Source organism: Nylanderia fulva, unplaced genomic scaffold (genome assembly GCF_048542155.1).
Source record: "Nylanderia fulva isolate GAGA-0341 unplaced genomic scaffold, ASM4854215v1 Scaffold19, whole genome shotgun sequence".
Classification (NCBI taxonomy): Eukaryota; Metazoa; Arthropoda; class Insecta; order Hymenoptera; family Formicidae; genus Nylanderia; species Nylanderia fulva.
Window position 1 is genome coordinate 1,381,391 of NW_028190161.1, and position 26,659 is coordinate 1,408,049.

At 27.7% G+C, this 26,659-nt stretch overlaps 2 protein-coding genes across 3 annotated transcripts; both read right to left on the reverse strand.

Moving 5' to 3' along the window:
- Positions 1 to 19: 19 nt before the first annotated feature.
- On the reverse strand, positions 20 to 23,683 carry Rim2 (replication in mitochondria 2). The gene is made up of 6 exons (XM_029309108.2): positions 23,257 to 23,683; positions 17,404 to 17,586; positions 16,928 to 17,202; positions 8,082 to 8,200; positions 5,258 to 5,477; positions 20 to 4,224 (listed from the first exon to the last, which is right to left on the reverse strand). Exons 1-6 carry the CDS (start codon positions 23,295 to 23,297, stop codon positions 3,944 to 3,946), a joined length of 1,119 nt encoding a protein of 372 aa, XP_029164941.2. The 5' UTR covers positions 23,298 to 23,683; the 3' UTR covers positions 20 to 3,943.
- Positions 17,528 to 25,951, reverse strand: LOC146723513 (uncharacterized). Of its 2 annotated transcripts, none has more exons than XM_085481692.1 (6): positions 25,768 to 25,951; positions 25,519 to 25,624; positions 25,245 to 25,435; positions 24,924 to 25,132; positions 24,555 to 24,721; positions 17,528 to 17,586 (listed from the first exon to the last, which is right to left on the reverse strand). In XM_085481692.1, the coding sequence occupies exons 2-6, from the start codon at positions 25,622 to 25,624 to the stop codon at positions 17,558 to 17,560; spliced, it is 702 nt and encodes a 233-aa protein (XP_085337818.1). In that variant the 5' UTR covers positions 25,768 to 25,951; the 3' UTR covers positions 17,528 to 17,557. The 2 variants fall into 2 exon arrangements, with proteins under 2 accessions (XP_085337818.1, XP_085337817.1); XM_085481691.1 differs by having other exon boundaries at positions 25,519 to 25,641; positions 25,768 to 25,950.
- Between the last annotated feature and the right edge of the window lie 708 nt (positions 25,952 to 26,659).

Here is a 26,659-nt window from a genome sequence, read left to right on the forward strand (position 1 = left end):
ATAGTAAGCTAAGACCACATAACATTATGCTTTACTTTTATTCAGATATTTATATACACATAGATTTTATTTATTCGTACATTATACAGCTGTGCCTTACAAGGTATCATAAGATAATATTCATATACAGAGTACCCTGTAATTGTTATTATACAATCGAGCAAGGGTATTAAATTTAGATTTAAAAGTTGACATCATAAAATGAAATGCTTTCATGTGAGGCTTAGTTACTGAAAATTTCAATTTTGCAAAATTTTGGAAAATTAATGATCCTTTCTCTTCATTAAATTTGAATAATTTTTATATTGAATTATTGAATTTATTTCACCAAAATATGAATTAATAATAATAAAAAATTTTACAAATTTAGAAAATAAAGATGGAAGAGCTTAATATACATTTTTACATATAATTTCCAGAAACTTTGATCATTTTTAATTATTTTCAAAAAGGTGTTACCCCAGTTATACAGGACCCTGTATATATATATTTATATACACAATAATTTTCTCGCACTATGCTAAGTAATTGTACAACATCAGTCTTTAACGAAACGCTCGCTTCTCGTGAATACACGAAACTTTCTCTCGCTTTCTCTCTTTATCTCCCTCATTTCTCTTTACATTTTTGTCGTCTCTTGTCTCAAACTTCGTTAGAAAAATTCGTCGTTTAATTCCAATAATGACTCTCTATCTAGTATCTGTACACACTTTACAACTTGGCATCTGATTCTATTATTTTATAATCCTTTTAAGAGATGGATGATATTCTTATATAATGACTAATAACCTGGCACTTAGTATTTGCATTCCTTGCACATTTACAATTAACAACAGTATAATGAAATCTCAACAAGATATTAACAGTTAATATATCAATCACATGAGTCGTTCTAGAAGTCGCATATTTTTCTTAAATAATTCAAATTAATCATACAATTAATTATTGAATGAGACAACTCATTTGTCATCAGCTTTTTTTATAATCATATTAAGTTTATCATATAATTATATTTTCACTAAAATTTCTCAAATTAATATCAAACAAAAGTAAAAATTTAATTTTTGTTTGCCATCTTTCTCTATTTATGCGATTTATAGAACAGCACATATAAACTCTATAAACATTGCATAATTTATCATGTTGTTTAATTGCTAAGCGCCAAGCTCCACTGATAATAGGTAAAATAAAATCACAGCTTTTTTCTTTACGTATAGAGAAAGATTTTCCTAAATAATTAGTGAATTATACGCATTAATTATCATAATTTAGAACATAATTTTTGAGTCTTTATCAACATTGATATAAACAAAGTATCGATTGATCGAGTGTAAGCATAAGTATACAGTTTCAGAAAATAATATATAGTATAAATTTTTTAACACTATGCAACTGTGTGCGCAGAACATATATCGAGTTTAACTCTAAAATATTATAAAATGATATAAAATGTTAATTTTATATTTTAATCTTAGAGAATTAGTCATTGTGTGCAGAAACAATATCATATATTGATAATTAATAAAAATATAATAGCACGCATTTGGAAATATGATATTATTATAATATTAAGTTTACTATTGAAAATTGTTTAAACATTTTAGAGATTAAAATTTAAAATCTCTAAAATAAAATTAATTATTTTATTATGTTTCAACAAGAAAAAAAATAGAAAAAATTCCTAGTAAAAATAAACTGAGTGAATTAAGAGAAATTGTCTTTTAGTATTTTTACAGTACTTGCTCCAAATAAAATGGAAAAATTGACGTTTCATTTTTATACCTCCTACCCAATAATTTTTCTTAAAGTTAACAAATCCGTTTTTTCTTAGTACCTTATTTTAAAACTAATCGCATATACCTCAGGATAGTTCAAAAAATGAATTGTGACAAATATAAAAATTGTTTCATTTATCTGATAACAGATCTGTAAGAGATGTACGCTAAATATATCTATTTCATGTTCTTGTAATACTTTTTTAGCTCTTTTTAAAGATCATGTAACATACGATGTTATATAACTAACTAATTTAATATATGAATGCTCATAAACGTACATCTACGGCCTATAATTCAATATGTACATAACGTCGCTTTCTACATAAATAAAATAGAACAGCCTATATATAACATACGCTAACTCTCTGATAATTATTCTAACATTAATATTGTTGCTTTTGTCTACGAGCAAATTTGACAAAATATACGTTGCTTTATTAAGATATAATTTCGTCTTATCGCATACTAGCGAAATAATCAGCAAGGAAAACCACAAGATAAAAATTTGATAAAATTGAATTATTAAAGTATATGAAAAAATGTAGTAAAATTGTAATATAAAGAAAATATGTACCAAACAAAATGTGTTACTACATAAAATGAAATTATATCAATAATTTATGAAGTTGTTTTAAAAAGTGTATAGAATTATTTTATTTCAGAGAAATCTAAAACATAATTATTTAAGCTCTCCTATCTCTCTTTCTCTGCCTGTATGCGTGCGTGTGTTATGTGTATGTGTATACACAATTATATACTTCTGTTATGAGTAATTGCAAAGTTGTTAAAGCATTATTGAAAAGATTTGAGTTTTCAGATTTTTGCAGCGAAATAAAATTTAGAGACATAAGATTTCTTCACATAATAATTTCATATAATTAATGTTGTTGTACAGCAAATATAAACCGAAGAAATTATTAATTTTCATATAACAACATTCAACATCTGTTGAATACTTCTTGTAAATACAATTTTCACACACACACACACATTTAATTTTTGAACTTAATAATCTATTTATTATTAATTGTGTGATCATTATAATATAAAGTACATATACAGATCATATATTTCGGAAATAATTTTTAAATGTAGGTATTATTTTTGGTTTCTTGCAGTATATAAATTATAATAATTTATATAATTTTTTATATTTTTGTTAATCATTATCTGATATAACATTGTTCAAAAAGTAAAACATAGAACAAAAACAATTAGTAAAATCTAATCAAAAATATACATAGAATTCAATATTGAAATACTTATCACAATGTTATAAACGCGCAATACAAATCTTACTAAAGCTCTAAAGTGGAAGTATGTCGAAGCTTTCAAGAAGTGAAGTCTATTATTTGCAAGATCAGAACTAGGTAAGATAATTCGTTTCTAATGAAAACATAAAGATCAAACATTTAAAGTGACTTGAACACGTCTAGCATAATTCGTAAAATCAGAAACTGCGATTATATTCGTTACTCCTATTGAGCTGCATAATAACAAGTGTTCTGCAGTTTTGCATCACCTTTTTCATTTCTAATTTTATAAGTTATAAACAAAAAAATGTGAAGGGATAATACGGGATGAAAATAAATCTATAAATTGTGAAATAGAGAATAAGCAAAACTCGTCACAGAGACTTAAAATTTACAGTGACTATTAACATCACACATTATAAATTCAGACTCTGGAGTTCGACTTTTATAGCAAAAAATAACCTTATTTCGAATAAATCCGAGCACAAGCCTTTTTTTTCCGCATTCATATGCATCCATGAGTTCGCAAGAAGCAAAGTCTCAGCTTCCTAATGTCTACACGACATTATGAAACAATATCTGCTTTCTCTAACTTCATGCCTCTCTTTCATTTCCTGCAAGATACACTGGGTCCATGTTCGGGTACGTACGTGTGTTACCTGAAAGGAGGAAGGACTACTTTTTGCTATACTTTTCAGAGCACAGAGTGCAATCAATGCGCCGGTACCTTTTTGAGTACCCCAGGATTATGACATCGAGCATGTTTCTCCAACGTCTAGCTGCTCCCTTGTTGCGTCTAGATGTACGATTAGATTTTAGGATGGTACTCCGAATATATGCGCGATATTCGCCTACTCGCAGAAGGGAAACGATTGGTGGGACGGCCCTTTACTCAGGGGCCGTAAGCAAATCCTAGGCCAGCTCTCTTTTCGTTTTAGCCTCATTGTAGAATTCCGATGCCGCGTCGGTACTGGACGTCGTCACCGTAACGGGCCGGAAATGTCGGGTCAGCACATAAACTACCGCCTCGTACGTTGCCATTATGATGGCAGTATTTGGAATCTGCCGAATCAGCTGGGTACCAAGGCCGCGATAGAGACCTCTCGTACCCTCCTCCGTCCATACGGTGCTCAGAGTTTGCCAAAATGTCCGATACTTGGTACCTTCCTCTCGTAATCGTGTCCTTGCGACCTCTGAAAAAGATACGAGATTTTATATCCATTTTTAATTGTACGTATCTAACATTTAAATCCGTAAAAATTTACTTATAATTATTATTTATTATGTTACTATATTAATATATTAATTATGTAACTATTATATTTATTAATTATTGTATAATGCTAATTTAAAATTTTATCTTTAGATCAGAGTAATTTTTATATAATCCTCCTCAATTTTTTAAATTAAAATTTACATAATTACAATACAATGTATAACGGAAACAGATTCTTATATCAGAATTCTGTGACAACACAATATGGTTTTGTTGTACGAATAATAAAAGTACATTCAAAACGCAAATAATGTAAATAATAATAAAATTGATGTCCTATTGTATAATGCAACGATCCAAATGGTCTCTTCTCTGAATATATTTTGCTGGAAAAGGTATGTAAATCTGTGTATAATAATTATACTAATTTGCAATATCATTCCGAAACACGAATGAAGCATGATAGATGTGGATGAGCATTATTTTATGCAAACAAAATGTCGAAATGTCACGAACAAATTCGTATGCAAAGCGTAATTGCATATCGAGTGTTTGGCACGCGTTGCGTGCACAGATAGCTCGTGTTATCTTTAGAACTCGGAATATTTTCTCTGCAAGGCATTGATGTAGAAAAAGAAATTATATATTATTCTTCTCAATGAAATCAAAGCTTCTCCAGCTTTGCTTTGCGACTTATCTGCATTAAGATATTAATCGTTAATAATTCTGAAAGGTGATAATAGCACAGATAAATGCATCACTTTTTTTTCAAACTTATTCCACGTATAATTTCAAATAATCAACAGATAAGAATTCTCTTCATTTATATAAAATAAAAAATTATTAAATGTTAATTGAAATGAGCTTCTACTAAAGTTGCTGTTCGAATAGTGATATCAGCATATTGGATCGGTAAATAAAATTAGTAAATACACAAAACGGAAAGTTAAACAAATTTAATTAATTCATGCGGACTAGTATATTGATAGTTATAAATAAATTATTCTTACCGTGAGGATAGGCAACGCATGACGCTATCGTTTTCGAAAACGATCCCGCTGCCATAAATTCGATGAAGTCACGGAACGTCTTTCTATCGTCTGCTTGCGAAGCTCGTGATCTGTGCGTGGCTAGCCATGCTTTCACCGCTTCATATATCACAAAGTGTATCACAGTCTCACTTATGCTTACGTAGGACGCCACGATACCTTTATAGAATCCAAGAATACCCTGAGAAACACAACCAAAACATATTATGTATATATATTTATAAAGTCCTATTGTATCTAATTTTTTTCAAAATTGCATCAACATGTGTAATCGTCAAATAAATATTTTATAAGTTTTCAAATTTGTGCAATAACAATGAATTAATAAATTACAATTAATAAATTAATAGTTTATAATAACTCTGCTCTTGTTCTATATTTAAAAAAAATTAATTTAGATACTAAATAATTAAACTAACAAAATTGTTCAAGTACAAATTTTTAAATATTTTATACATATAGCATATAGTTCATTTAATATGATTAATTAATATTAATAATTTATAAGAATTAGATATATATTATGTAAATAGGATAATTGTACAAAGATGACTATGCATTTACTAGTAAAAAAAATCATGGTAAGATTCACAATTTTCTTACATGGTATCTTCGAGCAATGGAATAATAATGATACGATCAAAATGACACGTTTTATCAGTAATGTTAAACTTGAACTTTTCCCAAAAAAGCGAACATGTGATACCTGCGTGTTCAATATAGCATTAAATCGAGCATTCATATCTGGGTGATAAGAAAGTTAAAAATATTTGAGATGCTGCTCATATTTTTGCTGAAAACAGATCGATGTTGATATTGAACTTCATGATAATTAATGATAGATAAAACAACGAAATTTCGAATGTAATATCTATCAATTAACCAATAAGCTAATATAATACAAAATAAGTTAATTATAATCTTATCATGTCCCAATTTAGAATCGTGAAATGTGCGATTTATTCATGTGTGCACTACAATGATTTAAATTAATTTACATGTTTACATGTTTGATAAATTTATATATTTTTAAATTTTAATTTTTAATTTCGTGTAGTCCATTTTTAATCCTTTTACTTCGATTAATGTATCAACTTTAATTTTACACGTGAAGTCGACACAATAATGTACGAAGATGATGAAATGAAATAGGAAATGTGGAGATCTATTGACTACACGAGCGTGTGTTACTTAACATATTTTTTAAGATATTTTTACACAGATGTACCTATTCGTAGATCATGGCGCTAGTTTTAAAACTGGCTCAATTCCGAGATGCCGAGTGTGATTTCAGTACACGTATGTATGTACTGTGCAGTCACTCATTCCAAATAAACAATCTCGAATTAACACACGATGCTTAACTGGCAAGCAAATATTTGTTTATATGTTAAAATATTTTACGTCAAGACAAAATTTTTTATTATTTCATTTCTTTTTCTACGAGAAACAATAAATATATTTACTTTATCATATGTGTGTTAAATTAGAAATTGTTTTTATATAGCTTAATCTTCCTCTCCAGGGATTAGTTAAATATCATTTCTTTATTTCGTAATAACTTTTTTACATAGAATATATTTGCTATATTAATTAAATATTCAATGTTTATATATTTGGCACTAAATAAAATAAGTTCGAGATCTACATAAAACAATAGATCAAATAATCTAGAATTTAGAAAATATCCAAGATTATATCAATATTAAGTAATAATTTTAGTTTTCATTCAGAAGTGCACCTCGCAAATTTGAAGCTATATACTGATTTCTTCAATCCTAAGAAACTTTCAATACATTTGATGTATTGAAAACTGATTACATCAGTTCTATATTCGACAAAGTTACTTCGTTCGAACAAACATCATTATATATACATATGTACCTGCATCGTCGCGACACTCGCGACGATCAAGAAAATAATCTTGGCTGCAACTAACATTCGTTAAATATCTATCTAACGACATCCTTGCAACATCATTGCTAATTTCGTGCACTTCTCTATATCGCTTAATATTTATTTTAATTTCTTTTATCGTGTATTATATATACAATTATTTCATCGAGTTATGCGACGTAATTCCAGAATGACCTCGCGAAACCGATCGATGCTGAGAAGTTGTACCACTTTTTACTAAAGAAAGAAAATGTGGAAAAGGAAGGAAGATAATTGGTTCTAGAAAAATTCAAGTAACAGATGTAGGATGTCTTTAAAAAAAGTCAAAAATCAAACAAATCCAAAATTTAATCTTCCTGTTAAATGTTAATTATTAAAAAAGTAATGTGTGTGTATTTGTATAACATTTAACTTTCTTTAATTATTTTTTAAACTATCATCTTATATCAATATACTTAAAATTTTCATATTTTATATGAAACTGTGCTATGCTACATTGAGATTAAATATGCCTATATAGTTATCATTTAGATAACTGACATTTTATTTTGCTTTTAATTAAAATCCTCCACCCTCTCTCTAGTTTTTTTAAATAGCTATTTTTATATTATGTAACTTATTTTTTTTTTATTTCTTAAGCATTATAAATTATAAAAGAAATTTTCCTTTTTCGCACCGCTTTCTTTTTGCAGTAAAATTTATTCTGAGTTGCAAGATGTTTAGATAATAGAGAAAGATCAAAGAACAATAGTATATTTAAGAGTTAAGGAATGCATGAATATAAAAATTATATAATATATACGGGATAATCGGTATGCGATACGATACGTTTTATCGAATTTTTCAGACTTTTAATCGCGAAACAAAAAATAAAGATCTATTGTCTTACCGATGTTTGATATATCCTCCGCATGCATTCTATTGCTGTGACTTTTTGTGATCGGTGGTCCAGCTGTAGTCTGGTTTTTACAAACCAAATCGGATTTGTCAATGTACACGCGGTGAAACCTGCAAAGTGAATGACCGTTTATTGAATCCGCAGGATGCTTTGTAATGCGAATGGATCACTATGCCTTATTTTCCCAATAGATCATTAATTCAATTAGATTAATTAGAATAGCAATTTATTATTACAAAAATTAAATCTTATTTAATATACATAAATATAAAATATATAAAAAACAAAATATTAATTCTTGACGTTTTCTACGAGTGTATATTGAGAAAATCGACATGTGTTTATGAGATTTATATAATTTTTTGAGAATATTTAAACGTGAATATTTTTGAGAAAATACAATTTTCCAAATGCTTATAAAAAAAAAATTTATATGGTTAAAATCATTTCTTTTAAATTAATTTTGTCCGTAACAATAATACTATGTGAGAAAGATTTAAATATAATTTATATATATTATATGTTACGCTTTTTTAGCTTATTTAATTTTCACACAAAATAAATTTAAATCCTACTACTAAAATATCGAACTGAAAAGTCTCTTTCTCTCTCTTCTTACAATTTTACTACAATATTATTTTTTATATTATTTTGCCCTCTTTCTCTCTCTCTCTCTCTCTCAAACTTCTTTGATAATAATGTGAGAGAAAGTACTTCTTGAAAGAATGCAGTATATTTTTAAGTTTCATCATAAAAAATTTCTCTTTAATAATACCCTCCTCAAAAAAAAAATTCATTCTTTAAAAATATAATATGCAATAAAAAAATTAAAATAAAATTTAGCATTTACAAAATTTAATTAGCATTGGAAACTTTAGTATGTATGTATATATTCTTATAGAATTCTAATCATTTTTTTATATAATTGAAAAATTACAATTGATCTTTCTTTATTGTTAATATCTCTTTCCTTGGTTACTTGTATATAAAAGAATAATTTTTTAATTACTTTTCATACGCGTAGCGAGCTTTGTTGCTTATATTGCATAAGAAGTCATATTGTATAGAAGATATGCTGTTTTCATTAACCCGATTTTGTGGAAGATTATCAGGGCATCGCACTGTTTGTGCTGCAGCACCGAAGACATGTGGATAATTCATGAAACTTGTCTGACAATAAGTTACGTAATCAAGAATACTATGTACGCATCGTATAACATGCACTTCATTCTGTGCATGTGATGACTTGTTTACATTTTACTTACTTCTTTTATGCTATCTGAAGTTACGTTCAATGAAATTCAAAATTTAATTTTGTGTTGAAAAAATCAAGAAATCAAAATCGAGAGAACGTAGAAAATTGATATCATCGTTGATTACGCAATCTCTCTCGTATAAAAATATTCTGAGATACCAATTTCGCAGAGAAATAATTTACAAGCGATTGTTAGAAAAAGCTTGAAAAAAGTTATTAAAAATGTTTGTTACAGAAAAGCTGGAAAAAAATTTTTTTATCCGGAAAATTGGATCGCAAATTTGTTGGCGTGCATTTCATTCAAAGTAAATGCGACTATTTCACAAGTATACAATTATATTCAATTTCATGTTACATTTCTCACTCGAATACTGATTTACTGACGCATTTAAAAATAAACCGATTATTTCACAAATATAAAATATTCTATTGCAATTTCATGCTACATATCTCATACAAATACGTGAATACGATATAATCTATAATATTTAAAACAGTAAAATTATAAATAATAAAAACAAAACAATAAAAAAGGAAAAATCATACTACGTAATAAAATTGCATTGAAAAAAAACGTTGTAGAGAAATATGTTTTATAATTTTTTTTAATGATTATGTTTAAATATTTATATATGTTTTGCATCTTTAATAATCAATTATATAATTAAAAAAAAATCAATTCATGATTGTCAAGAAAACATGATTATTAATCACACAAACTTTAATTTCTTCAATAATATAATAAATGTTTCGTGATATTATAATATCTTATATTAATATGAGAATTCAAGTGCATTCGAGTTTACATGTAACATAAACAATTGTTAATATTTAAAAGAAAAATAAATTGTAATTATTATATATATATATATATTAATCCTCTCGCAATTATTAGACTTCATTTTAAAATAATACACGGAGAAAATTTTCTCTTAAAATTTATTCTGAAAATCATGATACCGTGATGGAACAATGTTATTGGAACGAATTTTATAAAAGTTTCTCTAATTAATATTTTATATCTTATTGTGATAGATTATTAATATTTTTTACTAATTATTAAAATTTTTCCATAATATCCCACGATTACCATGATTTTCGAAGTAAATTTTAACAAAAAATTTTCTTCGTGTATATTTAATTATTTTTTAATAATTTACTTTATAGATATTCGAGAGCATTAGACTGCTGTTTACAACTTTATACCCAATTTGTTTATAAATTTTATAAACAAATTGGGTTCTTAGATATTAACTGTTGGAATTTTTGGAATTTAAGATATATTTTATCGGTTTGTTTACGCGCTATCTAAAAAAACAATAAAAAAATTGTAAGAGGAAAGTGTGTAAAAAAATGCGATGTCCTCGGTATGCGACGTATCGAGTTTCCACGGTGCTATTTACAATCATAATCGAATAATTCTCGCTGCGAAAAAACAACGCGCCGAAAAAACATGCACGAGAGCCGATCTCTATTACTGATCGTGCATTATCGTCAATCGTGATGCAATTCCGGTTGCACCGTTGCGGTGCACGAGTCTTCGCCGATAGAGCTATTGTCGCTTTACGTTCGACCGCAAAGCGTGTGGAAGGCCGGGCATTGAATTACGTGGTGAGGATGGCTAAAAATACCAACACGCTGTCGGAGAGGCACTCTCTCGTTCGTCGGCGAAGCGGCGCGACAGACGGAAAGAGGCGAGCGAGAGGGAAGGGAAAGACAGAGACGAGAAAAAAGGGAAGAGAAAGAAGGAAGAACGTCTTGAATACATCTGTGGGCGTGACTTCCTAAATTCACAAAAAAAAAAAAAAAAACTCAAGGGCGTAGAAGATCGATATTATGCGTATAATAATTCTCTCTTTAAATGCGAGATTAATCGTACCTATATTAAATTAAAAATAAATTTTGTAAATTATGTCATTCTTATACACAGTGTTTCATTTACAGAGAAATATACAACTTGTACATACATATATGTATATGTTTTAATTGATATTTTACAGAAATATATTTTTGTGAATGAACTGAAAATAAATAATGTGATAAATTTGTTTGAAAGAAATTAATTAAAATTAAATATTTTTATTTAAAATTATTCAAAGTTATAAATCTTCAAAATTAGATATCTTTAACTGTTTTTATGAATTTGATTCATATACATATAATTAAGGTAATGGTTGTAATTAAAATCGCTGGCAATGTAAAAAAAATATATTACTCTGTACGATCTGCTTTGTAGAAATTAAATGCAAATGTGATCGTTTGAGGCAATCTTTATCGTTTGTTTACGTTGATTTCCGGTTAAATGTTATATCATAATGGGTATCACGTATAAGCATTCAAATTTTAATCGCTAAACAGGAATCCAATGAACGACGATGACAGTGTCGAAATCAACAGATTAAATAACATCTTGGCGCCGATAAATGCGCATTTTGTTAAAAAATTCAGCAAAAATGCGTCATTCTAGCAATGACTTTAAGAATAAAGAAAGAATGTAAGACAGAGATGTATTGTATATTTTCGATTAAATATATCAAGTTTAATTTAATAAAAAAATTAATTAAATTATTTGAAAAAGTGTAATATATATAAAAAGCTAAATATTGATATAAGCATATCTATTCAAATTTTAAATGAATAATGAAATTTAATTATTAGTGATTTAATTATTAATGACACGTGATATCTTTTGTAAGAACTTGATTATGTATTCTATAAGATATAAATAAAAATTTTCAATATTATTAGAACGATAATCAACAATATTAAATGGATAAAAATTATAGATTAAAAGTATTTATAATATATTTGCATTTTTTCAGTAATAGCATAATATTTTCTAAAATAAAAAATATCCTAATATTTTCATAATTGTACGTTTTTAAAAAGTTATACATTTTAATAAATTATATTGCGTCCTTTTTTATAGCTCTCTATTACTATCTGTGAAACGCACCAATTTAATATGATCCGATTTTATCTCGATCTATTTTCAGACTAATTTAAGCCTATTGAAGAAAACTGTTTGTAGGAGAGCTACGTTACATGAGCTATCAAAGACAAACACTGACTGAATTATTAGTAGTCCTGGACCGATTAAAATTGATCTGAAGACATATACTCGCATGATTTTATATGCTGCTTTATGTATTTGTCTTTATAAATATCACGTACATGTGTGTAATATAGGATTATATTCACAGCCAAGGCAAATCTATATTGCTTCGCACAGATGCGAGATGTGAATGATATACAAATGACATTCAATCGTCAATGAAGTAATTGTGCTAGAGATTAGATTCTTCTAGGATGACTATTTTGTCATAGGTAATTATCAATCAATGTTCGATCAAATGCGAACAGAAATAAAAAAAATAACAATATTGAAGAATATTGAAGTTGTTATTACTTTTTTTATTGAACTTGACAAACCTATTTAATCAAAAATATACAATAAATTTTTTGTTTCTTTATTTTTTTCATATTTTTTTACATTTGAGGCGTTTTTAATAAATCCATTACTAGAATGACGCACTTTTGTTGCATTTTTTTTTTTTTTTTTAACAGAATGCGTATTTATTGGTGCGAAAATGTTATTCGATAGTTGACTTCACAACACGGTCATCATTTATTGCCATTGAAAGTAACATGTAAAAAATAAAGTAAAATTTATTTTTTTTTTATTTATGGAATTATTACAAGTAATTCATATATGAGTATATACAGATATTAATTCCTATTAATAAGAAAATTAGATTATTTTTTATCTAAGTTGAATTTTATGTATTTTAAAATTATTAAGATATTAATAAGCTGTATTACAAAAATTTTTAAATTACATTCTCGTTATACATTCACCGAGTAAGAAAGTTATAACTTTTATCATTTAATTTAGCAACTTTTAAAATGTATTTGACATAAAATTTGACAACTTTTAAAAACTGTCATATTATTTTTATTTCATTTCAATAAGAATCAAAGTGATTTTTAATTATCTTGAGTTAAATATTTTTCTTTCTCTCTCTCTCTCTCTCTCTTTCTTAAATATGTTTTCGAAATTGTATTTATGTGACAAAAATATAATAAATAATCTTTTATAAATATAAAAACTAATGGCTTGATATTAAGTATCGAAGAATTGCGACACAAGATAGCGTAAAATCAATGTTTTACTAAGGTTAAATCTCAACGAGTCAAGAATCTACGGTTGAAAAAAATTCTTGAATAATCTCTGCTTACGTAAAAGCGATACAATTGATAAATAATCGCGAGAGACACACGCGTTGACCGCATGGCTCCCCTGCGAACAGATCTATAACGAGCGTCATTCTTGTCCGGTCAAAGTGCAATATTCTGCAAGAATAACTTCTTATATAGTTCGCTTTATTGGCCACAATATACCGAGTGTCCTAAATAAGCACGCATAAATTTCTACGTGCATAAAAAAGTGCCTTTCGCAAAAATACGATAATATCAATGAGTTATAATTACAAAACTAGGGATGTACAAAGTGCACATTGTAAAGTCTATTGCTGTGTTATGCAACATTACCCTTCGTGGGACGCGGCTATTTCGAGCGAGAATCTCGAAGTAAAACGAGGTAAATGAGATACGATAAGGTACGTAAAAGAGGTACGTAGAATTTTCAAGTCGATTCGCTACGTGACCAATTTTTGCCTTTTTTATTCAAACTCATGTTCCCTCAACAGTTCGCCGCTACAAAAGCGGAATTACTAGAGCCAGGAGATAACAATAAGTCTATTTAAACATTATAATCACTAGACTAAAAACATTTTGTTCAAATAATGGGTTAATTGGATCTTTTATCTTAAGAACACTATTAGAATTCAATGCGCGTATTTTCCAGCTTGTGAGACTATCACAGAAGCTTGTGTATACGGATAACAAAAATATATTTAGAACATTCTTGCTTTACTTATCTGTGTATATGATAATACTTCATTGTGCAACATTAATTATTCCGATTATCTATCGAACACTTGTTAATCTAATACCACTTGTATATTATATGATTTCTTTATTATTAAGCTGTGATTAAAATTAAAAATTGTTTTATTATTAATTTTTCGATTTTTAAAATGCTTAGCTTTCAAGCATTTTAACTCTTTATTGTATTCATAATTTATATCATTATATTTAAATACTATTTATTTTAATAATATTACTTTAGTTTTATATTCAATACATAATACATGATTGACTGAGTTTTAAAAATTTAATATCTTTAATAAATTTTTCAAAAATTTCCATTAACAAAAACTGACGATTCATTATATTGCTAACGATTTATTAAGTAGAAAGAATATTCTTTACTGTTATATATATACTCTATTATTTAAGTAAAAAGAATCGTGTTCGAGTGTTTGTCAAATATTTACTAGAAAATTCAATGAATAAATAAAGATTGATACATTAAGAGTAATTGTGTCCACAAATATATCTATGTTCTCGAAGGTTATCGACATCAAAGGAGTTCGAGATGTGCGTCAGAGAACGCAACAAGAAATGTACGTACTTCGATAAATTCATTAAAGATAAATGCGTGAATGACGTGCAAAATATTTTTCATTGGAACGTTAGATAATCGTGCATCTATCGCGATGATGGGATTTGCTGAGAAATATAATACGACAACGCAACACGCAATACTATCATATATATATTTGCAGATTTTTCTATTTTTTTTATTTGTTATTTTGTAATGAGATAACAGCGAATGCAATATACATGATAAGACTAAATAAATCAAAATCTACGTTGATCCTTACTTTGAAGAATATTCTAAATTCAGAAAAAATATTTTAAGAATACATTCATTAATTTTCAGATTAATTTCTTTTTAATTTTCAAAATAGCCTAATTTTTTGTAAATTAAACTTTCAGGATAACAAACTTTTGTTTTTAACATTAAATTTGATTTAAAAGATTTTAATCAAGAAATTTCCCATTTTAACATTTCTTTCAATCGAGATATTAATAGCGTCGAGAAACAAACAATATTTTCGTAAAGTGTAATTATATTCATGTATGATATATTTTTGTCATTCAAAATAAAAGACTAAATTTCTCAAAATCTGCGCATGATAGGAAAAAAATATATTACAATTTAATATAAAAAGCTATTCATGAGATAGCTATATTTGTTCTAGAGATTGTTTTATTATAATTATCCTCTCTTATCTTACGGTTATTGCGTCGCGATTACTTGAAAAAATAGTTTATCACCCGCTGAACGATACGAAAATAGCAATTGATCAATGGAAAATAGCTACGAGGGATATAGAGTAGTGGTACTTATAATATGCGCCGTAGTATAATTTTAAGCAGTTATGTATACACAACGAGATGTTTCGCAAGCAATAACACGAGCTGATTTAAATAAATGACATATTAATATGTAATACCGCGTTTTAACGATCATGATGTAATAATCGTACTATATAAATTATTGGCGCATATAATGGTCGATTAATAAATTTATATATTATTTATGTTCAATATTTTTATACTTTATACTTATTATATTGTAAAATTATCAATGATAATTAATTGATAGACGATATATCATTTTGTAGGATTATTTTTTAAAAAATGTAAAATATGTACAAAAAAAATTAGACATTTCAGAACATTCCAACTATTTTCCGTCAGAACACAACGCAAGAAGTATGTGAATAATTAAAATGTAAATAAGAGAGAAAAAGAGAAAAATAGAAGTGATTAAAATCAATTTTCGCTTATACATATTGAATCTATATTTGCATCCACAAAAAATGTAGGTCGATGTATAAAAGAATTATAGAATTTTCAAATAAATAATAAAACAAAGATTTTCAAAATCAATAAATAAAATGTTTCTGTGCAAAAATTTGTAATAAGAACTTACAAAAGTGTACTTAACAATAAAATTGTCAAGCAGTAAAATAATTTTGCATCAATTCATTATTTTGAAATAGTAGTTACCAATTTTTCACGAGGTCAATAATTCGAAATTTTGTAATAAATGAAATTAAGTTAACTTAAAGATAAATTTCAAATAAATAAATGAAATGCATGTATAAACGAACGATTAGTAACTGAAGAAATTTAAATTGTTCTCAAATATATTATTTTAGTATAAAAATATTACAATTAAAATTTAATAAAATTAACATAAAATACATTAAAACACGCTTAAAAAAAAATCAATTAAAAAATAATATGTTTGTCCAGTTGATTTCCGTTTGTCCCCATTTAATTCAAATTCACATTTATGTAAAGATAAGAAAATACGAGTCGAGTCAATGTTTTAAAAATACAATTGCAAAAAACCCAGAACCTTAATAAGTCAATGTGCTCCAATATGATAAATATATTGAAGTATTATCTTATCAATATAGAACACGAAAGAGACGAGTACGATATTATATTATTCAGGAATGAATCGATTATTAAGACCGATTGTTCGTATACATATATATGTAGAGATGTAAAACTCAATCTCAGATATGTACACGAGGATTTGAATGTGATAAGAAACGAAGTATTCGGTTTTAATATTAATATAAAAGCGTAATCTTACCAGCACAGGACGCGGAGAAAACATGAACGATCGGTGTGTCGGGAGGTAGAATCGCGTTGAATGCGACTTTGCTCTTGGAGTATGCACAGAAATAGATAGCTCTGGACGGTGCCACACCGATGAGATTAGGACCGAGACCTTTGAATAATCCTCGTGCTCCCTCATTCTTGATAATATACCTTAAGCACTGATAGATGCCCGGCGCGTGTCGGGAAGAATTCGGAGGCGAGGTCGAGACGCCGAAATGCGAGAGGGCCACGAAGTGGCTGGAATATCTGAATATGAAAGAGAGAGAGAGAAAGCTGAATTTCAGAATACACAGTTGCATTTGCATACGTAGTGTTCATTTAATCTCGACACGCGATACAAAATTTCTAGATTTGATTCGAGACAAGATAATTTTCTAAAAACGCGCGTGCGCGTTACAATTACGATTACATATGTAATGATAATATACATTTACATTTCTTTTTTACCTGGGGTATCCAGTGCATAGCCTCCTGCGTTGTTCAGGTGTCGGCGAGCCCTTGCATGTGGGATGGCCGGATGTGAATTCTTTGCTTACTGGCGGCGGATGAAAACCGGAAGACGACGACTGCAATCGAGTCTTCACTACTTCAAGTGGACAAGTCACAATCGCTCCTGCCGTACCAGCCACTCTGAAATGTGAAAGGAAAGATTCATGTGAGATTGACGATCTCAGCAATGTTGTTATGTATTTACGATTACGATAATCAATCAATATTTCATATCTACTCGAGTATGTTTTTGTTTATTATGATGATCTCCCGTATTTGATGTTGCGTTCAGTTATTTCATTTTTTTTACTGTTACACATTTATGTACGGTATAAATAATAAACTCTCTCTTTATAAATATATATGTATATAATTATGTTACAGTTTAATAATTTTGTTAGTTTTGAAAAAAATTTATAAAATGCATAATTATTTTTTCAAAAAAATTAAAAAAGTATATCACAAATTACGACTGTATTTATGCAATCAAGTTTTATGATTTAAAAATGATAATTAAGTATTATTAATTATAATTTATAACATTTAAAATTAGTTTAATATATTAAAGAACCTTTACATAGCAGAACTAATCAATATATTAGGGAAAACAAAATGTTCGTTACAATTTATTACAAATTACTTGCAAGATTTCAATTTCTCATTATCTTATCTTTATTTTATCATATTAAGAAATATTGTAAAAGATAAAAATTATGTAATATTGTACAGATAACGGTAAAAATATGAGGAATATCGCATAATAATTCTAATGAGAGAAAATGAATATCAATATTTATTCGACGCAAATTCTTTTGCATTTCTCATTGACACGACTTTACTTATTTTTTCAATTAGATCTATAAGAATCATTATGTATCGGAGCACAAAGTATTTTATGCATTAGCGATATTAGTGAATCGACCGAGGAATTGACGTTCACTATTCATTGCAACGTGTTAAACAGTGTTGTTTATCGAGATTCGTGTTCAATAAAAATTAGTGTTAAATTTTTAATATTTTTCAATATATATTAAATTTACAGAATAAAGGTAAATTGGATAAACTGGTAACATTAAAAAAATTATAAGAAATTAAATATCCAAAAATTTTATTAAACTTTAAAAATATATTAACACATTTTATATTAAAAATATATATTTAAATAGGTGAGAGAGCTAAAAATATTTATATTTCAAAATATAAGTAGATAATAAAACTTTATTTGATAGGTACTTATATATTCATGACTTTAATAAAATTTTAATTTCAAACAAAATACTCAACATCAAAAATTTTTCATTTGCAATGATGTTTCATGTAGTTTTTTGTTAAGCAAACGTTAATTTGAAATTTCTCAAAGCACACAATGAGGCTAATTGTAAAAGAAAATACGACAAATTGCCTTCTGTTGTGTGTGTGTCCACGTAAATTTAAAGTCTTCTAAACAGATTAAATGTACAAACTTGAATGTAATTTAATGGAAAAAAACATGCTTGATTCGATAGTGTTTAATTAGCCTAATTTGCCCTTAAAGTCGTTATGCATGTTATCGTATCTATTATCAAGTCCAGAGGAGTAGCCGTAAATTAGCGTCTGATTTACACATTGCGCATCGTTAATTTGTATATCTTTCCGCACTGAAAAGCAGTTATATGCATTTACGTTCTTGTGCTCAATTATTATCAAGTATACAATTTGCATCGTTCTGCGTAAAACAAGCTGTGTTCAAGAATTTTCGTACACAAGTTGAAATGAATGAGAATAACGTCAGAAACATAGCAATTAAAATTGACAAAAAAATTATTTTTGTGATAAATACATCATTCTGCGTTTCCAGCCTACAATCGGATATAATAAAATAATAAGTTGATATTTAGTTTATTTAACAATCGTTAATTAATCTTCCTCAATCAATATCATAATCGTTTATTCCTTTAATGAAACTACAAAATTATTATACTAAACGATGAATAAAGACAAATAAAGGCTTATTGTTAATCTATTAATTTAATCAATGAAGACCTAAATTCTTTGCCCTTAATTGTAATTACTAACTAATCAATTTATATCAAATGTTATGAATTTAAAAATAGTTTGTGACAGTTAATTATTGATATTAATATATATATATATATATATATATATATATATATATATATATTTAAAACGAATTTTGTAGATTTATAAAGTTTTGAAACAAAATTTACCAACACGTAGAATTTGGACTAGAACACGCAAATCATTTAGTCCTTCGTTATCTCAATCAAACGACACAAATGTTAGTCTCATATATAATTTACTTATTTGACCTTTCAACGATCTACTTTTGAATAAAAGGAAGGAAAATACCAGATTCGATATCGTGAAATCGATATCTCGTAATACGAATGCAACATAAAGGGTGCTCTACTAATATGTATGGTGCAATCTTTTAAAATAGAGATATCAGATATTATATCACAAAATCTTAATATATAGATGTTTCTACGTTGAAACATATAAATAATTCTCTTTAATTCTTAAATTATAAAAAATAAAAAATCGAATTTGAAAATTATAATTAAATTTCAAAGAGATAATAAAAAACAAACGAAATTCCTTCCCTTTACTAATCTTATAACTAATCCTAATTAAAGTTTTAATTGCTGAAATTTTAGCAATTTAAGTTAAATTAAAAATTAATGATAATCGTAGATTTTCTTTATCGTAAACTTGATTTTTTTAATTTTGAAGATATAATATAAAGGAATAATTTTGAAAAATGTGTGTACTAGTATATATCCGTTAAAATTGCATCAATATATTGTATATAAATACAACTTTTTGCATCAAGTTTTTGAATGTTCCAAAAGATAATTCACAAGTTTCATTTATCGATTATTTTTTCAGACATTATATATATACATATATATATAAATCCTGTATATTATATATAATTCCATATAATATATAATAATCCTCTTTAATTGTATATATCTTATTCTATGATATTTTCTAACTGCAGCAAAATTACACATCATGATGCAATCTTACTCGATTTTATCATATGTATACATAGAAAAGAAATCCTTTAGATTATTTGAAATCTAATCAAAAAAAAATTCAAATCATGAATTTTTTGGAACACTCCTTAGACACGAGGACTTATCATGCAGAAATGTGATGTGTGTGCGTATATATGTATGCGCGCGCAACCAGGTGCAAACGCCGACTGACGATGAGTTGATATACGTTTATATAACTGCGTCAAATTTCCTTCCGAGTGAGTTGACACGTGATTTTGTAAATAACAATCTTGTGTTTCAGCATTGGTAAGGCCGATTATACCAAGCGATTTAATGTTATTGTTTACGAAATATGTATGAGCGCAAACATAAACAAATACCTATATTTGCACAATATATATAGTATATTGACCTACTATTAATTATAAATGCAAATCAAATTCAAATCTAATATTGATACATACGGTATGACGTAAAAAAAAGAGAAAAATAATTAACTAAAATAAATTAATCAAGATTGTTTAGCTTCAATATGTTAGCCTATTATTTTGTAAGTAAATTACGTAACCATTTGAATAAAGACATTAAATCCTTTTTTCATCTTAATTGATCGTATATGATTTATATGATAACAATATTATTTTGAGCTCGGTTTTAAATTTATTTCAGTTTGTATCGCAAAACTAAATTCTTCTCAATGTAAAAATTCCATAATTCATTCATAAATTATCATTAATTATATTTTAATTGACTCAATGTCTCTCTGCAATAAAACTACACTTATTATATATAAACACAGAGAAGTTTTGTTACCTACAATTTTATTAGTGATTAGGATTATATGCATATATGTATAAACGATTTCAACGAAAACCGGTTTTATCTATTTATATCACGAATATAAACTACAAAAATTATTAAACCAGTTAAGGTTATTAGTCCAATGCAGCTTCAGATTTCCTTCACACATGCATTTTTTATCATGTACATTGCAGTATCGTAATTATCATACAAAAAATAGAGAAGATAAATGTATGCCATTGATAAAGATTAGATATAGAAAAATTAACAGATGCTACAATCTCGCTAAGAAAATAAAAACTTCTATAAAAAATTGTTAATCTCAAAATGCCTCATTTTATAAAAATTGCTGAGTGCATTCCTTTTTGCGCATTACAGTTGGTTTCAGTGACACATACGATACTACGTCATATTTAAGACTATGTTAAAAAACAAAGATATTTTTTATCAAGCTAGAAATAATTGTCTGATAATTTCGTTATTAGTTACGACCATCTATGTGCGCAATATTTAATCATTTGACAAGAATCAAACATTAATACCTGAAGCTATAATCATGTGTATATTTTTGTATTATCTCTGTAATATATAACTGAATTGTTTATTCTACGGTTACGATAAAGATGGAAGAATTTCAAAACGTTTATATAGAAATGTTATTTTATAATTTATTTTTGATATAAAAAAAAATAAATTAGACGTTTTTATAACATTGTAAATAAAAAAGAAGATTTGATTTTATCGCAGTGATATGTCATAAAATACATGCCCTCGAGATAACATCAATTTATCTCGTTTTCACGCTATCTTATGAAAGATGCACATTTGCATTACACTTGTTAGATCTCGAGGATATGGAGAAATTATTTTCCGTCTCAAATGTAGGCCTTTCAAGTTATTCGGATTTTAATTGCAAATGATCTAGGAATTAAAAATTTATTTTATATATATTCAATTTATTTACGATTCTAATAACTGAATTAATTAAATTCAATTTTCATAAATGGCAGTTCTAATCTCTCATGTATATGATTTTTTTAAATTAATTTAGAATTTATTTTTTATAAAAATAGAAGAAAGTATCTTTATTGTATAAAATATCTTTGCTGCAAATTTTCAATATTTGACATTAAATATTTTTATATATAATTCTCACCAAATTTATTTCTTAAATTGAAATATACTCTCAAAATTAAATAAATAAGGGTTCAAAATCGTGCTGAATTATGCTGATCAATTTTTTTGGAAAATAATAAAAAATTGTGGTTTCTTCGTTTCTCTTATTTATACGATCTCATTTTGTTTAATAATTTTATTTATAGGTATATAAATATATATTGCTTTTCACTTAGAAAGTACTTTTGAGAGAGAGCATTGATGCAATAATTTTAATCTACATCTAATATCTATACATATAAATTTAAAAAATATTTATATAATCATTATAGCATGTAAAATGCTTTCCATACACAATACATATTTATAAACAAAAAAAAAGCGATGACGATGCTAATTCAATGTTCTTTCAAACAAATATAATAGACACGTGCTTTATTCATGTAACAACTGATTCAAAAGTATGTTTATCCTACACCTGAAAATTCTTTTTCAATCGCACACGATCCTTGACTTTTTAATCAAGCTGTACTCAAACACATATCACTCCCTAGAAATTTTTCTCGAGGAAGAAATCGATTAATTATCAATTAATCAAAAATTGATTAAAAAATGATAGATAAAAGAAAGGTCAATAGGTATCTTATCACGTATTTGCACATCGAGTATGCTCCTGATTAAAGGCAATCTCTGTAGAATCTTAACCGAGCCGGGCCAGAATGAGGCGAGAGCTAACCTTATAATAAATAAGACACTCGGTGCGATCGGGATTGCGTAAATCGAGGAGGATTCGTAAAGGAGGGAACCGCGTAGCAGCCCTAAAAGCGAGTCAAGGCCGCGACGCAGAAAAGCCGGGCCGCGCGCGCGCTTGATCGAAAATAATACTCACCCTCCGGCGACGAGATGTATCGCCGTGTCGCGATCCAACATTCTACTCGCGATCGCGCGAGACGCACAGAATCCGTTGTCGGTCTAAGATAACATGCACTCTCGCGCGAAGGACAAAAATGACAAGACGAGACCGAGCGAGATCAGGCCGAACTGAGGCGAGGTGGGACGAGACGCGCAATAAATCTCTCTCTTGAGAGGAGTAACGCCACTGTTTTCGCGGACACAGAGTCTACGTCTAATGTAGTACGACAACCTTGCAACTCGACGAACTGCACCTCTCTTCGATCGCGACGTGACACACGAAAATTCAACGAGCACCGTATTTGAATTATACACAACCGTACACTGTTTTACATATCGCGAAAAACAACGAACGACTCCGACCGGGACGACAACGTACCACGCACTGCCGCCGGATTCCCCCAGATTCTCCCGACCACCCTGTTTATCCCCACTCCTACCGCGTTTCGCGCCGCGCGCGCGCGAGCGCTCCGCGGTATTTGACGAATGTAAACAAGTGGCGCCGAGAGTGTGCGTCGTCTCAAGGGCGAAACACAATTGGCTGCAACACACGCGCGATGATTAAAATTTCTAGTTGTAAATGCGCCATCCAGTAATTTACTATAATTGGAACAAAATGCGTCGCATGCGCGCGGAAATTTTATTCAAAAAGCAGAAAATTTAATCAAAAATAGATGTTTAATACCTTTCGTTATGAGAAAACAATTTAATATATATAAAATATAATTAATATATATATATATATATATATATATATATATATATATATAAATAGCATATAATATATATATTAATATAGTAAATTATATGTATATGAATGTAACACATTTCATCCTATAAAATGTAACACATTTTATGTTACAACAGAATCTTTTTTAAAATAAAAATTTATTATATTATTCTTATTTATAGATATATGTAGATATCACTATTTTTTTAATTATATAAACTCATTAATTCTTTTAGATACTTATAATATCCAAAACGAGAATTAATAAAGCTTATAATTAATAACTTCCCTTATAGAAATTTATCATTATAGTAAGCCCAATTAATCACTTATTTCGAGTACTTAAATTATTGATATACAATAATTTTTAAGTACTCGAAATAAGTGATTAATTAGACTTATTAGTGACAAATTTCTATGAGGGTTATGTAACTTAAAGTAATATAATAAAGATTATATAACTTATTTAAGTAATGTAATATAGTGAAATCTCTAGATTATATAAATATACAAAATAATTTATTTTTTAGAAATGTAATTGAAACCTGTATCTGATGTAAAAAGATGAGATTGGGCAGAACTTGGATTGCGAGATGTGGTAAAACTATCTGTTCGATATTGTTTATTCATTATTGAATCGATTGACCGTGTAGACTCGGATATAGGTGTTACATTAGAGAATTTCAGAAAATTCAATGATTCTGGATTATATCTGTAGACAATGAAATAAAAATGCGTTAAAGAAAAAACGCAATAATAAAAAATATCACATTATTCTTATATATTCAATAAAAAATATAAGAGTCATTTGTAATTATAAATAAATACATGTATATATAATAATAACAAATGTTGAAATTTATGAATAAATATAACCTAATTAAATCTAATATGTGTTTTTGTAATTTATGTACCTTATTGAGCTTGCCGATGACTGCATAGAACTAGCATTATTAGAAATTGTCGGCGTTTTCATCTTGTTAGCTAGCGCATTACGTGTTTGTTCTATATTTTTTTTAGTTTGTTCTATCTCTTTCTGGACTTTCGCATACTTCTGAGTTAATATTTTATAAGTATGTTGATCTTGCAAGTACAGCTTTTTCAGTTTCTCGTATTTTTCGTCCTTAAAGAGTATACAAAAAATATTAATAATATATATAAATATATAAAAAATATATATACAATATAAATAGAAATATGTATAAAATAAAATTAATTTAGAATTTTATATTTACAAGTTCGCGAAAGCGTTGCATTGTTATTTTCATTTGATTGCTTCGTAATGTATTCGCGTTTGAAAGCAGTTCCCAAATGTCGGTGTAATTCTCGAGAGGCGCCAAAAACGAGATCGTCTTAGGCATCATTGGTTCATCTAATGCTAAATATGCTGGACTAACATATTGGCATTGTGAGCATCGATCTTGGACTGTAATAAAAAATTCATTGTATGAATATTTAATTAACTGTCTCTTTCTCCCCTGTTTCTATACGTATGATTTTATAATTTACCTTGTATACAATTTTGACAAAAAATGTGGCCGCATTGTGTAATATTGAACGGCTGCTGTCCTCTATGTATTGGAACGAAGCATTTATTGCAAATTAACGAATCCATCTGTGAAATATATGTCTCTAAAAGATAGAAAAAGTACGATATATAGCTATGCAATTTGCGACGGTTAATCTTTTTTTCATATGCAATTTAAGCGAGTTATTTATATAGTATTCTAATCTAGTACACTTTCCTTGTATACATACATTAAACAAGGTCCAAATTCACTTTTATTTGCGTGTGAATCTAATTGTATCGATCAAATATTTCCCTGTTTTCTCTCTGTTTTTTCCGCAAAAGGAATGCGATACGTGTTCCAACATTACTTAATGGCGCCAAGGAATGAATTGAAGTAGTTCGACGTCTTTTATTGCAAGCAACATTGACAGATTGGCCACCCGTAAAAAAAAAAAAAATCGCTAGAACAATTTTATGATATCGATTAATCGATTACGATCGATTTGTATGTGAATCTCCATATCACTCGAATTTTGAAATAGAAATATTAATTAATTTCGCCTTTTATAAAGCAGAAATAAAAAATAAATAAAATTAAAACTCGATTGGGATAAAAAATATTACAAAGTATTGTTATACAGTGAATATATTCGCAAATTAGCGCCATGTGTTGGGTAATTCGATTGTTAGAGCAATTTTCTATATGACATGTATAATATACGTATTATACGTAAAAAGTATTATACATGCATGAGGTGCGTTCAAGAATCATCCTTTTAGCGCTTTAAGCGTATATATTTATCAGCGTTTTTTCGAACAAACTTATCTCATCATTGGTATTTCATAACATAAATCCTATATATAAAACAATTTTTTCGTTGTAAAAAAACAATCTAATTTATTTTTAGTTAAAAAATAATTATTTAACCTGTGATTTATTTTTAGTTAAAAATTAATTATCTAACCTGTGATTTATTAATCTAGTTTTTGATGTATTCGCGAGCAGATAAAGCAACAGTTTTATCATCCCCCAGATAGACATATTTCAGCAGATTGCTTACATAATGACAGAATTTTAAAATTGAAAATGCTTGCATAAATATTGGAAGATACGTCCCTATGTGACATATGAATATTATC

Excerpts from the sequence above, each read along its gene's own strand:
- Rim2 (XM_029309108.2), bottom strand. The coding sequence starts at position 23,297 with ATGTTGGATCGCGACACGGCGATACATCTCGTCGCCGGAGG. Across the intron at positions 17,203-17,403 it reads CTATGCACTGGATACCCCAG|ATATTCCAGCCACTTCGTGG; the intron begins GTAAAAAAGAAA and ends TTTCATATTCAG. Across the intron at positions 5,478-8,081 it reads GGAGGATATATCAAACATCG|GGTATTCTTGGATTCTATAA; the intron begins GTAAGACAATAG and ends TGTGTTTCTCAG.
- LOC146723513 (XM_085481692.1), bottom strand. The coding sequence starts at position 25,624 with ATGGATTCGTTAATTTGCAATAAATGCTTCGTTCCAATACATAGAGGA. Across the intron at positions 25,436-25,518 it reads TTGTCAAAATTGTATACAAG|TCCAAGATCGATGCTCACAA; the intron begins GTAAATTATAAA and ends TTTTTATTACAG. Across the intron at positions 25,133-25,244 it reads TGCAACGCTTTCGCGAACTT|GACGAAAAATACGAGAAACT; the intron begins GTAAATATAAAA and ends ATACTCTTTAAG.